This window comes from Carettochelys insculpta, chromosome 19 (genome assembly GCF_033958435.1).
Source record: "Carettochelys insculpta isolate YL-2023 chromosome 19, ASM3395843v1, whole genome shotgun sequence".
Taxonomy (NCBI): domain Eukaryota; kingdom Metazoa; phylum Chordata; order Testudines; family Carettochelyidae; genus Carettochelys; species Carettochelys insculpta.
The window spans coordinates 13,661,516-13,676,578 of NC_134155.1; the positions used below are offsets into that span (position 1 = coordinate 13,661,516).

The 15,063-nt window shown below is 44.7% G+C and overlaps 1 protein-coding gene across 2 annotated transcripts; it reads right to left on the reverse strand.

Annotated features, from left to right (window-relative positions):
• Window positions 1-1,726: 1,726 nt before the first annotated feature.
• On the reverse strand, window positions 1,727-11,999 carry ORAI2 (ORAI calcium release-activated calcium modulator 2). 2 transcript variants are annotated; one of them, XM_075014027.1, is made up of 3 exons: window positions 11,944-11,999; window positions 6,987-7,226; window positions 1,727-2,978 (listed from the first exon to the last, which is right to left on the reverse strand). In XM_075014027.1, the coding sequence occupies exons 1-3, from the start codon at window positions 11,971-11,973 to the stop codon at window positions 2,433-2,435; spliced, it is 816 nt and encodes a 271-aa protein (XP_074870128.1). In that variant the 5' UTR covers window positions 11,974-11,999; the 3' UTR covers window positions 1,727-2,432. The 2 variants fall into 2 exon arrangements, with proteins under 2 accessions (XP_074870128.1, XP_074870127.1); XM_075014026.1 differs by lacking the exon at window positions 11,944-11,999 and adding an exon at window positions 11,076-11,591.
• Between the last annotated feature and the right edge of the window lie 3,064 nt (window positions 12,000-15,063).

Genomic DNA, 15,063 nt, shown 5'->3' on the forward strand with positions numbered 1-15,063 from the left:
TTCGAAGTTTACTAATGAAGCGCTGAAATGCATGCATATTCAGCGCTTCATTAGCATGCGGGCGGCCGTGGCACTTCGAAATTGACGCGCCTCGCCCCAACGAGGCTCCTTTTCGAAAGGACCCCGCCTACTTCGAAGTCCCCTTATTCACATCAGCTCATGGGAATAAGGGGACTTCGAAGTAGGCGGGGTCCTTTCGAAAAGGAGCCCCATCAGGACGAGCCGCCCGGCAGCGAGGCGCATCAATTTCGAAGTGCTGCGGCCGCCCGCATGCTAATGAAGCGCTGAATATGCATTTCAGCGCTTCATTAGTAAACTTCGAAATGGCCATTTGTGTGGCCATTTCGAAGTCTGGGGCTAGTGTAGACACGGCCAATAACAGATGAAGAAATTACTGTGTGACATTCAAAACACTTTGGGACTCTTAGGCTGAAAGTGCTACATATTAGGAAGTACACTAGCATTTGGTTGGGGGGTTGGAATCACTGAAACTACATTCAGGCGGTCTTGCAGGAATTTTAAAACCCCTCCCTTTCAGAAACAAGATCCTTATAATGTATATTTGTAAAGCAGTAGGGCAATGTCAAGGAGGGCCTACTGCTTTACTAAGAATAACTGATGGAAAAAAAAACAGATGAGCCATATGCCCAGGAATGACTGAATTAAAATGAAAAAGGGGTAGGATTTGGCTTCCCAGGAAATTTGTCAGAGCAAGACATAGTCTCATCTTGCTGAACACAGTACTTCTCACACATTCCAAGCTGGAAATCTCATAGTTAGTATTCTGACATTATATTTCTACTGGTTAAAGGCAGGAGATTAAATAGAAAATTGAAACTTCAATTCTTTTAGAAATATTCAAGAACTGGCAAAAACTGTAAAGTTATTACAGAATGCAAGGGGACAGCGGGCCTGAAATTAGCACTGGCACCATCCTGCAGAATACAGAGCATGATGAGACTGGACAGGACAATTTTGCTTAAATATTTTGAAATACTTCTGTAGCTGAAGTGTAACTTTTCCTTTAAAGCTCAAACTATTGATTGCAGAACAATATTTTGCCTGTGCAGGAATTACTTGTAATTAGTTGTGACCTTATTTATACTTTCACCCTGAAAGATGCTGCAACACTTTACAAATTTGACACATACTATGAGCACAAACAAGAATCGCTTCCTCCCCCGCTGAAATAGAACCAACAAGTGAAATGTGATAGTACTTGAACTGCACACAGTTTTCCATTTCGAATGAGAAAGGCTGGATCTGACTCACCCCAAACTAAAAAATGCAGCTCTGTGTGCCACAAGGTGTATGCACAGGATGAGAAAATGCAAGATGCTTTCTTCCCTAAGGGGTATGAATGCTGACCTCTGTCAAGCACAACTACCACAAAGAAAAAAGGAAAAGCATGGGATCTGAACATCAAGCCCTTCATGGCAAACTAGGACAGCAAAACACACAAAGCATTCTGGTATATACAAAACAAATTTTATAAAAAAGTGTCAGATTTCAGCACTGTGCCATGTGCTATCTGCTTTTTATAGGCCTTCAAAAATCCATTGCAGGTCTTTTTAAATTCCCAGTTAGCTTCCTGCTTTAACAATGTCTTTCTTGTTAAAATGAAAATACCTGTATGCCTTTCCTGGACACATGAACTTTCATCATCAGTAATATGAAAAGCTCTTGGTATGCATTCACTGTAAACGAATGGTTACTAGTGAAGCTGGCAAAACAGAGCTTCTCACCCTCACAACACTCTGAAATTCTCTCGCCCATACTGTAAAGGAGAGTTAAGCAATAGGAAGAGAGCGGACAGTTGTACTAAGACTGCTGATTTCTAACTCGCTGCATCATTCTCATTACCTGTTTCTGGAACATACAAGTTGCAATAAAGGTAACCAACACACAGTGTTCCAGAACATCCTCAGAGTGGTAAGAGATAATGCCACTTATCTCAACCTGGAAACAGTCAATTGTCTGTTTGCTATTGCACAGCCAGCAAGGATCTCTGACATTTAAAAATAACCCAAACACAATAGGTCCTACAAAAACAGTAGCTCTTTTTTGTCATATAGTTTCACTCTTGGCAAAAGAATGTTACATTGTTAAAACACAACAATTTGGAAACAAGCTTCCCGAACATTATGTTAAAGTAGATAAAGTTTTGGGCTTTAACTGTATGCCAGTATAACTTACGTACGCAGTTGTGTAGGACCAGAAATAGGTCAGAGACCCTGTTGTCTGGAAAAGCATGAGAATCCACTGACCTATAAATCAGGCAGTTAGCACTTTAAATTGTTAGACCCTCAGAAATCATTGATTTGGGTTGCTCCTGTTAGCAAAATGTTTATTTTGCTCTTAGCCTCAGCAAAATTATTTGCTTTGAACAGATCCCCGTTCCTCTATGATACTACCTGCAACCCTCTGTCACGTCACACTACCTGCAACCCTCTGTCATGTCCATCTAACTGTACTTTCAGTTTGTGAAGCTCTTCAATCTCCCGGTTATGTCGCTCTGTTTTGTGCCGTACAAGAGAACGGTAGAAGTGAATAGTGAAGACAACAAAAATCAGACCCACGGGAACCATGATGATGGTGGAGACCAGAGCTGCTTGCCAGCCAGCATGACCACTGGGCTTTTGGATAATGGTAGTCTCATTTTTCATAGTGGAGTCCACAGGCAGAAATTTTATCCAGCACAGAAGCACCACTTCAGCAAGGAAAAGGAGGATTCCCAAGACTGTAGAGAAACCCCAGGCCAGCTCTATGTAGACGTGCATGCGTTCATGTGGGGATTCACTGATGGAGTTCAGGTTGTGTATGTTACTCACCGCTTCCACGTTAGGTAAAATGCAGGTGCTGATGAGCAGGGCGAAAAGATGAACTGCTACTAACACTGTTGTGCAGGCACTGAATGCAATCAGCAGCATTTGGGGGTATTTATACTGCATCTCTAATTGCACCTCCACCATCGCAACCTAGGGGGGGAAAAGATGATGATCAGTTGTTAGATTTTCCATATCTCATTTTTCGAGGCTCCAGTTCAGGAAAGCATCCTTCTTCAGAAAGAATGCTTAGGTGCCTTCCTGAACTGAGACCTAATGGATAATTCTTGTTTTCTAAAGATGCAAGCACAGGCCATGTCTTTCCCTTTCTCAAGGTCTAAAGACAAAGTCAGCCCCAAAGCCAAAGGAAATTGTTTACCATGTTTTTTATTTTTTTTTTTAAAGCAGACTCTCCCTTAAACTGTCCCCTATGAATAATAACAAATGAAATGTTCAAAGGGGGGACTTATTAGGAAACAAGTGTAACTTTGGCACAGATGACAGTACAGACAATATGTAGTTCATTGCATATATTCAGTTCTCATCGTTAGTAATCGCATGATAGGAAACAAACGACTGTTGGTGTATTAAGGGTTAAGACAAAAAAAATTGTAATCCTGGGTACTGGGTAAGTGATATTATCTCCGAGCTATTGAATAATTTAATTATTCTCTGGTTAAATAGGTGCCTCCTGTTATTTTACATCTTTTTATCACTATAAATATGGGCAGATACAAGAACTTATTTCCATCCAGAGTCTCTCTCTCAATTTCCAAAACTATTAAATATTCAAGAGAAATGAACCTTAGCTGTGTGGTGCATGCTAAATAACGCTAATAAATGCATTTTTTGTTTCCAGCACACTGTACAGAAATTTGCTTCACAGCTGCTCACTATAAAGTGTATTTGATCATTTTGTACATACACTGTTCAGTTTTACCATTTCATTAAGTAAAGCTCCATGTGAGAAATAGAAATGGCACATGTCCGACAGAGCAAGCGGACTGAGCATCAGGACCCATGCCAGTCCACCTCTACCACTGGCTTGCTGCATGAATTTGGGAAAGTCACACAACTGCATTGTGCCTCAGTTTCCCAATTTATAACACAAGAAAAATACTTAGCATACCCATATCGCAAATTTGCTATGAAATTTAATCTTTGTAAAGCACTTGGAAAATCCTGAGTTAAGTGCAATACATTATAAATACCCTGTATGTCCGTAGTAGTCAGATACTGTCTCCTTTAGTCAATCTTCAGCATATTGTTCAAATTTTTTGCAGCTGTATTTATTGGTTTTACACTGATTTAAGCATGCATGTCAGTAAGCAAAGTAATAAAACCAAACGTGTTGAGGCTTACTCACCCTGATTTTGTATTCCAGTCAGGCCCCATCACAAAGACCCATTAATAAAAAAGGGTCCTATGTGGTTGGGTTTTAGACATGGACATACAGAGGAGCCAAAAGAACTGCCAGGTCCCTGGGCAAAGCTGCAGAGGAGGGAGGCAGCTCTGCATTACTGGAAAGGACAGAGCCTTGCACAGAAGTGGTGGGGCTAGAGGCGGCCAGCTTTCACCACTACTCAGAGTGCTTCCAACCCCACCCACCTCAGCACTACCCAGGGCTCCAGCCACAGGGTTCCAGCAGTGATTTAAAGGGCATAAGCTGCCACCAACATTGCTGCAACAGTGCTTGCAGCAAGGAGCCTCAGGCCCGTTTGAATCATCAGGCCTTGGGGCAGTTGCACCCTCTGCCCCCCACATCAGTGGGCCCACCAGAACCAGATCAGTCCCTGTCAGAAGGAATCTCAATATGTTCACAGGAGTTTAGTGGAAGCAGAACGAACAGTACCCAGAAACCAGCTACTTCAAGATAGGCCCAAAAAGATCAACAACAGAACACCACTTTTCATCACCTATAGCCCACAACTCAAACTCCTGCAATGCATCATTAAGAATCTACAACCTATTCTGGATCAGGATACTACACTCCAGAAGGCTCTAGGTGACAGGCCTGTCCTTTCCTATAGACAACCTCCTTGCCTGAGAAAGATTCTTGCCAGCAATCACAGGCTACGCTACAGTGATACTAATCCTGGAACTTCTGCTTGCAGCAAACCCCACTGCCAACTTTGTCCCCTTATTTATTCTGGGGATACCATCACTGGACTTAACCATGTTAGTTACAAGATCAAAGCCACATTGTCACACACATCCAGCAACATTATAGATGCTATCATGTGCCAACAATGCCCTGACACTATGTACATTGGACAGACTGGGCAAAACCTTCACCAAAGAATAAATGGACACATGGCAGACATCAAGAAACTCAATACACATAAGCTGGTCAGTGAACACTTCAATGGAGTGGGCCATTCTGCTAAGACCTGAGAATTTGTATCCTCGAACGCAGAGAATTTAACTACAGATTAGACTGAGAGATTTGTGAGTTTGAGTACATATTCACATTCAGCACATTAACACGTGGTATGAACAGACACAACAATTACCTCATGCATTACAAGGACTGCTTCCCTTTCTCTGATGCTCGTAATTATCTCGGACAGGACACTTAACATCCCCCCACCCCTTACCCCCTTCCTTCAATCCTATTTGATTTGTCAGTTTTTATTGCAATATTTTTTCAGTCCTCTGTACTTATAAATGTCAGTCTGAATTGGAAATGAAACTGATCTGATGAAATGAGTGTCCCACGAAAGCTCATCACTGAATAAATCATTTTGTTAGTCTTTAAATCACTACATTTCTGCTGCTTTGCTTTGTTGGAGTACAGACTAACACGGCTACCTCTCTATTACTAGTAACCATTGTGTTAGATGAATAGATTTCACTGAACCAGGTGCTCCCACTTTTATAAAGCTTTTATGTGAAACAGCTGTTGTAGGTTCTATACAAGACACCAGCTCAATTATTACATCCTATTAGCACGGCCATTTGAAATAAATTGGGAGTCAGAGATACAAATTCTGTTTCCACTCACATTAATAGTAGCTTTGCAATTCATTTTCGTAGACCAATCCCAACTAAAACTAAACCCAGCCAGGGCACCTCCAGCTGATTCCACCAGCTCTCTAGGTAACCCATTCCAGTGCTTCTCCAGCCTCTTAGTGAAAAGGTTGTTGATAATATTCAACCTAGACATTCCTCACTGCAACTTGAGATCATTGTTCCTCATTCTGTCTTCTCTCTCCATCCTCTTTGGAACATCCCTTCAGGTAGTTGAAGGCTGCTATCAGATCCTCCCTCACTCTTCTGTAAACTAAATAACCTGAAATCCCTCAACCTCTCCTCAGGAGTCATGTGCTCCAAGGACCTAACCATTTTTGTTGCCCTCTGCTGGACTCTCTCCAGCGTGTCCACATTCTCAATATAATGGGGGGGGCCCAGAATTGGACACAGTACTCCAGAAGCTGCCTCACCAGTGCTGAAGAGAGGAAAATAATCACTTCCCTCATCTGCTGGCAAAAAATCCAGAAAAAATCCCATCACACTGTTTAAAAAAAAAAGCAAGCTTAAAAGCAAACCACAGCTCTTCTATGGATGCAGTTTCTCTCTCTCCTCTTCTGAAATCCCTTCCCACCCTTCTCTCTTACCTCACACAACATGCCTCCTTACACAGATATATGCAAAAGACAAGCCCTCAGGAACTAAAAAGCCATGATACCAGGTGTGCATTTGCCTGAGCAGTGTTACTTCCTCTATTTCCTCACCACAACCCACATCTGCTGCATGTGCACAGGGAGAGGAGTTTCCAATTCCAACCACCACCGAGTGAGATCCAGAGGCAAGACAAAGGAAGCTCATCACTTTTATGCAAGTGTTCTATTTACGCCAAACACATTTGCTGGCTGTGAGTTAGCAACAGGCCATCTGATACTTTGGGGCATGGGGTTCAGGGCTCCAATGGACTATTTCTAGGCCACTGATACCACAACACTGCAACAAATGTCTTCATAGAGCTGACCTCGGTGTTAAAAATTTTCAACAGCAGCCAAACAAAAAATACACACATAGATTCCTTACTAACCTAATAAGGAAAGTGTGGAATATTCTATTCCATGTATAGAGAACAGCCCCTATTAACAGAAAGTTTTACAGAACTCAACATTTCACAATCCAGCAACTATAAAAACATACCATAGCAAATCCAGAGAGCAGAGCAGACGTTCTGCTGGAAGCTTTGAGCTTGGCTCGGCTCAGGTAGAGTTTTCTCCATGCGAGGGCCTGAACAGAGTGATGATTTGAAGTGACCAATTCCAGATAGCTGCGTCGGACCCAGTCCCGATAATCCATGCCCTTTGTGCCAGGTTCAGAGCCGCAAGCAGGAGTGGCAGGATCCGTTGGGACATTTAACTCAGCACTCATGATGAAACAATTCTAGAGAAATAAAATAATTGTATGTTCAGGATAGCAATGACAGAAAGAACAAGTATGCAATCCCAGAGCCTGTTCTATTAGCCTGATTTGTACGCATAGGAATGGATATGGATAGGAATCCAGAAAAAAAAAGTTACCTGTACCTCCCAAGAAGAATGTTTTTAATGTAAACTGGACTGCATCATATATAGAGCTCTAATCTCTACTCCCTGCTCATAAGTAACTGCTGTGAATGCCTATGGGAGGTACACAGGGAAAGACTACGTAAGTAAGATTATAAACTACTTTCAGCATGAGTGCAGGATGGGCTGGTGATAGTCAAAATTCATATCTCTAGGTTGCTGCCAGTTTGCTTTTCAACTTTAAACCAGCACTTGACTCTGCCCTCCCACTTCTTATTTGCTTGTTTTAAGATGGTTGCCCCTTTTTTCAATCGAACATCTTGCTTGTCCTTTCTACTTTATTTTCAAAGTAATTCCATATGGCATTACGGGCATGTGCCTGAAAAAACTTCTCATTAAAGCACTGCTGTAATATCAGCTACTGCATTCAGTGAGTCAGTTTTAATTATTTTCTAAATTAACGCATCACGGAAGATATAGTAATTTCCTGCAACATTCTTGAAAAATCTTACTGAAATAAATTGAAGTAAGCTTTTGAGTCCATTGTATAAAAGGCAAAGTTTATGTATCAATGCGGGCAAAGACTGCATGTAACCACTTTAGGGATTTGAACCTGGGATGTTTTATGAGCTTCAAATAATTATTTGGAAACATGGGCCTGACAAAAGCGTACTTTTAAACAAAAAGAGCCAAGTGGTTTGACTGGGGAAAATTTTAGGGGAGACAAATGCAAATACCCATCTCCACTTATGCAGAAGTCCAACCCTTAGAAGCTATACTACACCCTGAAAGGAGGACTATTATCTACTGATTACCTGTTCTGGAATCACAATATCAAAGGCCCAAACTGTACAAAGGAAAGACTAACGTATTCTGACCTAAGGCTGGTATTAAATTGTGACGACAGAAAATCTCCTGTATGGGTTTTGAAGGACTGACTCCTACCAAAGTCCTTGTTGGAGCTTGGGGCACGTCTAAGTTCTAGCATGTAATGTGTGTACATTCTTCTGTAGTTTTAATGTTTTCACTGTAGCGCTTTTAATCTTGAGAATAAATGCACTTGCTTGTGAAAAGCTAAGCGGCAACATAACAGTTGACTGTTCAGCTGGTCAGATGCCTCCAAAAAGAAAATCAAGTACAGGTGCGGGCCTGTTTAGGAAGCCTGGTTTGCTGAGAATACTTCAGAGTAAGAGGGAACTGTGCAGCCTGGGGAAAACCCCAGTCATATGGAAAAGAGGAGTCTCTACTCAAGAGAAGTAACAAGTGGAGCTGGAAGCCCAAAAAATAAGTGTCACTGTTGGGCCACAGCAGGGGAACATAGGTGCACTTGCCCTGAACTGTAACAATCACACCACAGATCACAACTGATTTTGCATGGGTTCAGCTTCCTCCCCAGACCTGAGATTGCTCAGATAGGAGCTGAATGCATAGCAATTGAACTTGCTGGCAGCTTGAAAGGGACAGCTGTGGATTTCCTAACCCATTTACCCCATTCCACACTTGTCAGCCAATATTTATGACCAATATTTGTGGTTCTTTACTTCCATCAGCCTCACTTAGTGAAGGGAAAGCTGTGACTCTTAAGAGGAAATCAGGTTTTACTTCTCAACTATGTAGCTTCATAAAAATTCAGACAACTTCAGATTCAAACTACTATATAAAAAGTGAGCTAAACCAGCAAGATTATTTCAAGTGACTCCTTACAATACTGGCCATGACCCAAACATCACCTTCATTAACACTATGAGGCAACCTCTTGAGTTGTGATGACATTGCTACTCATGAATATAGAGCAGAATTTCACTGAGCAGTGTTTGTGAACTCTGGCACATGCTTGTTTGCGATTCATATCCTAATTAGGAGGTTTCAGATAAACAACAAAGACCTTGGTCCTGCAATCAATCCTTATACCAACAAGACTTCCACTGATGTCTATGGGGGTAACACACAAGCTGTTGCAGAACTGGACCACCTCAGCATTTAACACTATAAATATTTATATGCATCTGGAAGGAACAGGTGCATGCATAAGAACACATGTGGTGTGGTACTAATTCATCTCAGCAGCACACTGCAAGGTCAAAAACACCTAGTTTGGCACAAGTTATTTTTTATTGACATCCTTGCAGTACAAATGGGAACCATGCACATAACTACATCAACATTTTCCCCTGGGTTTCAAGCAGTGATGGAGATAAGTGTAACCCAACTGCCGACAATAAGGGAAAACTGCCTGCATTCCATAGGCTATTTTAAAATGGATCCTACTTCTACATGTCATGATGAACCAGGAGTACAACAGGTTACTGTGGAAAAACAAGGGAAAGCTACTCACCAGCAATTTCTACTATTTTGCAGATACCCTGAGAGAGAATCCTCACACTTTATTATTTCAGGTTTGGCCCTCTCACACAGTGGGTCATCTCGCATTAGCAGCTGCTGCCTTTGGCATATCCCTACTCAGTTCCTGAAGTGGGCAAGAGCCAAGAGCTCCCAATTTATTTCCATTTAGAAATAAAATGTCCACAAAAACATCCCAAAGCATGTGACAATAACAACTCAAAGCAAAATGACTCTCTCAGAAACATCCTTGCAAAAAAAGGAGGAGAAGGCTCTAGAACCAGAGAGGCAAGTGAGCCTCCTGCATGATATTTCAAGAAGCAGATTCACAAGTGAATAATCTTTCCTTTTTTAAAAAATATCATTAGTAGAGGACTAAGGAGTGCAAATAGCTGCATGGATTTCCTAAAATAATTGTAAACAGCACTGCAACAGACAAATAAGAAAAATCCAAAGCCTGCCAAGCAACTAGAGATGTTAATGGTTAACCAGTAAGTGTTATCCAAACCAAATGAGGCTTACAGGTTAAGGTTAAACATTAGGGGGCTGGAGTAGAGCTGCTGCCTTTGTGGGGGCTCCAGCACAGACAGAGCAGGCCCATCCATAGGGACAGGGACAGGGACTGAGTCTGCTCTGCCCAGCTAGAGCACCCCTGCCTGTAGCACACTGGGGACAGGGACTGCTCTAGCTATGCTGGAGTGCATCGCTGCCTGCAGAAGCTCCATCCAGGCAAGGTCCCTGGCACGCTACAGGTGAAGGCACTCCAGCCTTGCTGGAGCAACCCTAATCCACAGTGCATCACAAGAAGCAGGGGTGCAGCTGGGGAGGCCACTCCAACCCGGGCTGGAGTGGCCTCCCCAGTCACCCCACTTTAATTGGTTCATTGATTAAACCAACTATTTAACCGGTTAACCAATTAAACAGGATTTTACATCACCACAAGCAACAAAAAAAATTAGTGGGAGCACCTTTGTTGACTGCAATGGGAAATGACTGGATGGTTCTGAGAGCTGAGATAGGAGATCCCTGTACGGATGGTGTCTTTAATAGAACAGTTTTACTGCATGATAACTATAGCCAAGCAACCGAATAGAGAGTCGGAGTTATTTTCAGAATCCCAATCTCCCGCCTTGCAATATGACAGGGACAGAACCACCAGCTGTTGCCTCTCACAGCATGGAAGAAATGGAAGGTAGTGCTCTTCCACATCTGCCACATCAGCATAGTGTTCTCCAGCCTATTTACCAGCATAATGTCATATCTAGTTTTGGACCAAGTGACAAGACAGAGTAAGGAGACTCTTACACAGTCTAATAATCAAACTGGGCCTCGAAAAAGACACAGTAAGTGAGATAACATCTTTTACTGGACCGATGAAGTCACCTACCTTGTTTCTCATATATCCTTGAGCCAACATGTCCATGCAACACTGCAAACTAACTGGGTCAAAGTCATTCCTGGGATAACTACTGACATCAGTGGTCCTGGATTTATAGCTGTCCCCACTATACTTCATTGCAGTGGAGTGTACGGAAGATGGAAAGCTTTCTGCCTGGGCCAGTTAATATTGCTTTTGATCTCACTCTCTCCCACATTTCCCCTGACAGCAGCAAATATTGCAGGGAAAGGCTTTAGATCTCAGCTACCCACACACAATTTGAAATTCACACAGGGATCTCCGCACCGCCAGGTAATGAGGACACTACTCGGGCCCACGGGTGCACTTCCTTCTCCTGTCTCTGATCCACCGTGCAGACTGTGCACGATCATTTGCTGGATGAATCATAGCACTGACTACGCACTTGGGCTTCAGGACCCTGGGTCCCCTCTCAGGTTCCAGACGCTGGGGGGAGGCTCTACCACCCCTTCCCCGGCTCGGGGACTTCAAGCGACCCTCGCAGGGTTTCACCACGTAGGCAACTGGTGCCTGCGGGGGGCAGGGAGGGAGCGCATGGAGCCATCACGCAGACAGACAGACAGACCGACACACACACCCCGAGGGCGACGGCGAGACACTGATGTTCCCCCTTCTCCACCGGCCCCGGCGCGGGCCTGCCCCCTCCTCAGCAGCCGGGGGTCCCTCGCCGGGCAGAGCCCCCAGTCAAGGCCCGAGCCCCCGCCCTGGTCCCCCGGCTGCGCTGCCGCCGCCCCATGCCGCGGGCCACAGCAGAGATGCTGCTCCCCCCACCCCCGGCACCTCCGGGGCGCCCCGTCCCCAGGCCTAGCGCCCGTCCCCAGGCGAGCACGTCACTCACGCAGCCGGCGGGGGCAGCACCCGGGCGCATCCGCTCAGCCGGGACGACTGCGCTGGAGCCTCTGCCGCCTCCGCCGCTGCCAAGGCAACGCCGGACCCCCGGCACGTGACCTGGGGAGTCCTGCGCCACGTGACCTGCTCTCGGGGCGGGTCCCGCGGATCATCCCACTGGAGCTGGCGGGGCGGGGGGATGGGTCACCCCATGGGCGGATAAGGGGAGTTTGGGGGGTCACCCCCCCGGAGCGGGCTGGGGAGGGTGGGGTCATGGTCTGGGGGCGGGAGGAGGATGTTGGGACGGCGGGTGTTGGGCTCACCCCCACAGGGGAGTCTGAGGGAAACTGGAGCCGAGTCCGAGGGCTGGGACGAATGTCCCGTGTAATCATTTCCATCCTCGTGTGCACTGTTCCCACCCCTGTGCAGAGTAAAATGGGTGTGTGCACCAAGGCGGGTGCCTATGCCACCAGTAAAAGCCGGGCTGGCTGTGGGCACTCTGCTAGTCAGCAGGGCAACATTGCAGTCTCCCCTGACTGGATGCCCAAGCACGCAGCTTCGAGCGCTCTGCAGAGGATGGGGGCAGGGGAGAAATCTAGGGGAGGCTGAATGAGAGTGGATGGGACGGGCAGAGTGCAGCTGACCCCCCTCCCCAATGCCTCAATTTACCACAATGCAGGACCTGGGTGCCACAGCTGACACTGCTCATCCCGGCTCTCTAGGGAAATCCCAACAAGTGGGCCTGCTCTTGCAAAAGGCAACCACCCTTCCTCAGAGAGCCCAGCACCTTGCAGCTGCAGAGTATTCCATCAGAGAGAGCAGTGTGGCCCCACTGTATCAGGAGCTGAGCCCACCAGGTCTACACCCCATGTGGTTTACAAGAACCAGATTGGAAAGTACACTGGGCTGCTGCAGTGCCAGGTGCTACCTACAAACCAGAATGAGGAAAGTGACCCAGGAGCTTCCAAGCAGATAAGCATCTTTCCAGGGTCTACAATCTCTGAAGGAGGCTTTTGAAGATCAAAAGGCAAATCCCTTACATCAAAATTTAATCACAAGCCCATTTTAACCTAACTGCTGTTCCTTACACTGAGGTCAGCAGGGACCCAATAGGATGGAAACAACAGACCTTGTTTGTTTTATTGTAGAATAAACACACACCACAGCAATTATCCCTCTGCCTTACAAAAGGTCCCTGTTTGTCATGCTGAGATGAACTCCAAGGCAGCGACCTCTTCCTCTGCGCTGCAGCCACCTCTGGCTGCAGTACAGGAAAGTATCCCTCTGTACATGAGAAACAAAGCCAGAACACAGCACTACAGCACCCTTGGCTGTGTGCTTTCTGTCTACTGAATCAGCAGGAAATCCCATTGGAGCTCATCACAGAGGGAGAAGGGATGGGGACTATACTGCAGGGAAGCGGGAACAGGGGTTCTTAACTTAAAAAGCCAACTAAAGGGACAACACCAAATAACTTCTAGACTTGCAACAATACAAATATGTATTTTAAATTTACTTTTTGCCATTGAGGTGGTTCAGTTTTTGCTTGTGAATATTCAAGAAAAAATGCTGAAAGTTGCTCGGTTTTACTGTTGTAGCCTTTACTTTATCCATCCTCATTTACAACTTCATTGGACTAGAAATCCAGACAGCGGGTGTTTTGCTACTGACCTTTTGTGGAACCCAGAACAAGCCACTTCCTCTTCCGTACTTCAGTTTTCTTTTCTATATTATGATGATGATACTAATTGTCCTTTGTAAGAGCGTACTATGCTCTTACGTGTTGAGGATCCAGACATACTGTATATCTACTTACTCTACAACGTCTGTGTTCTGGAAGAGACCCCCCCATTGAAACATATCCCTGCAGTAGTTTATACACTTCTTTGCAAGATTTCTTGCAGCATACATGAAATAGCCTGAACTGGCATGCATGCTCAGCCCTCCCAGAATTTGCCAGCAAGGAAGACAGCAGGATGCATTTTGTGGTCTTTTGATGGGTTTCACTTAAAAGCTTGGAAAGAGATTTGCATGTATACCCAAGTCACTATATGTACTTTTGGTGCCATAAGGCAACAGAACCAGGCAGCATACATCAGAAAGAATGCATTTGGACCCTAATATTTTGGGACAGACAAGTCCATCCTGACATAAGTCTTTAGCTGACACATTTGCCTTCAGTTGAAGCACAGAGACGCCCTTCTCATGTAGAACTGGAAAGGAACTCAAGAGGTCCTGAGTCCAATCCCCAGCACTCACAGCAGGACCTATCACCATCCCTGGCAGATTTTTTTTTTTTAATCTAACCTCTCCCCCAAGCCCTTGAAATACCACCTCAAAGATTGAGCTCACAACCCTGGGTTTACAAGGCTACTGTTCTAACCACCGAGCTATCCCTCCCTACATAGTTAATGAAAAACCCCATTCATTTCATTTAGTCCAGCAGCCTGATTGCTCAAAAGAGAAGCAATGCCTTCTATTCCTCCCTTCCCTTCCCCCACAGGTATATTCAGGCCAGGAAGCAGCCTATGTTTTAGCTGTTTCCTACAGATCCTAGCGTGGAAAATTCACCCACCCTCTTACATAACTGGAGAAAGCAGAGAGCACCAAGATCCATGGGGAAATACCACTGATTAGCATGTTCACACACATGTAGAGTACCTTCTTCCAGCATACTAAATGACTCAACTACTACATGGGTGACACCAATCACTACACTTTCACATGAGTGCACAGGAAAATGAAAAAAAGATAAATGCCCTGTGAGTGGATGACCTTTCAGTCCTCATCCACGAGGAAATCTGTACAATGTCTTCAGAGGACAAGCCTGGGAATTTAAATAAATTTGTTAAACACTAAAAATCACAGATGGAATAGGGACATTGGATTATGGCTCACCACAACAGCCACTCCGCCCTATTCCCAAATACTTTTTCTTTTTTTCCTTCCCTTGCTTCCTGCTCTTCTCCCATATGATAGGTATCACTTCACATTGAAATATACATGACCTACACACAGTATGTGGTCCCTTGAAACACACTTTTTTTACCATATGTAAATAATCTCTTCCACCTAATATTTAGCTGTGACACCCTGAGTACATGTCCCAGCCCTGAAGAGATCTGTGCAA

Excerpts from the sequence above, each read along its gene's own strand:
- ORAI2 (XM_075014026.1), bottom strand. The coding sequence starts at position 11,204 with ATGAAGTATAGTGGGGACAGCTATAAATCCAGGACCACTGATGTCAGT. Across the intron at positions 7,227-11,075 it reads AAGGATATATGAGAAACAAG|AATTGTTTCATCATGAGTGC; the intron begins GTAGGTGACTTC and ends TTATTTCTCTAG. Across the intron at positions 2,979-6,986 it reads TGCTCTCTGGATTTGCTATG|GTTGCGATGGTGGAGGTGCA; the intron begins GTATGTTTTTAT and ends TTCCCCCCCTAG.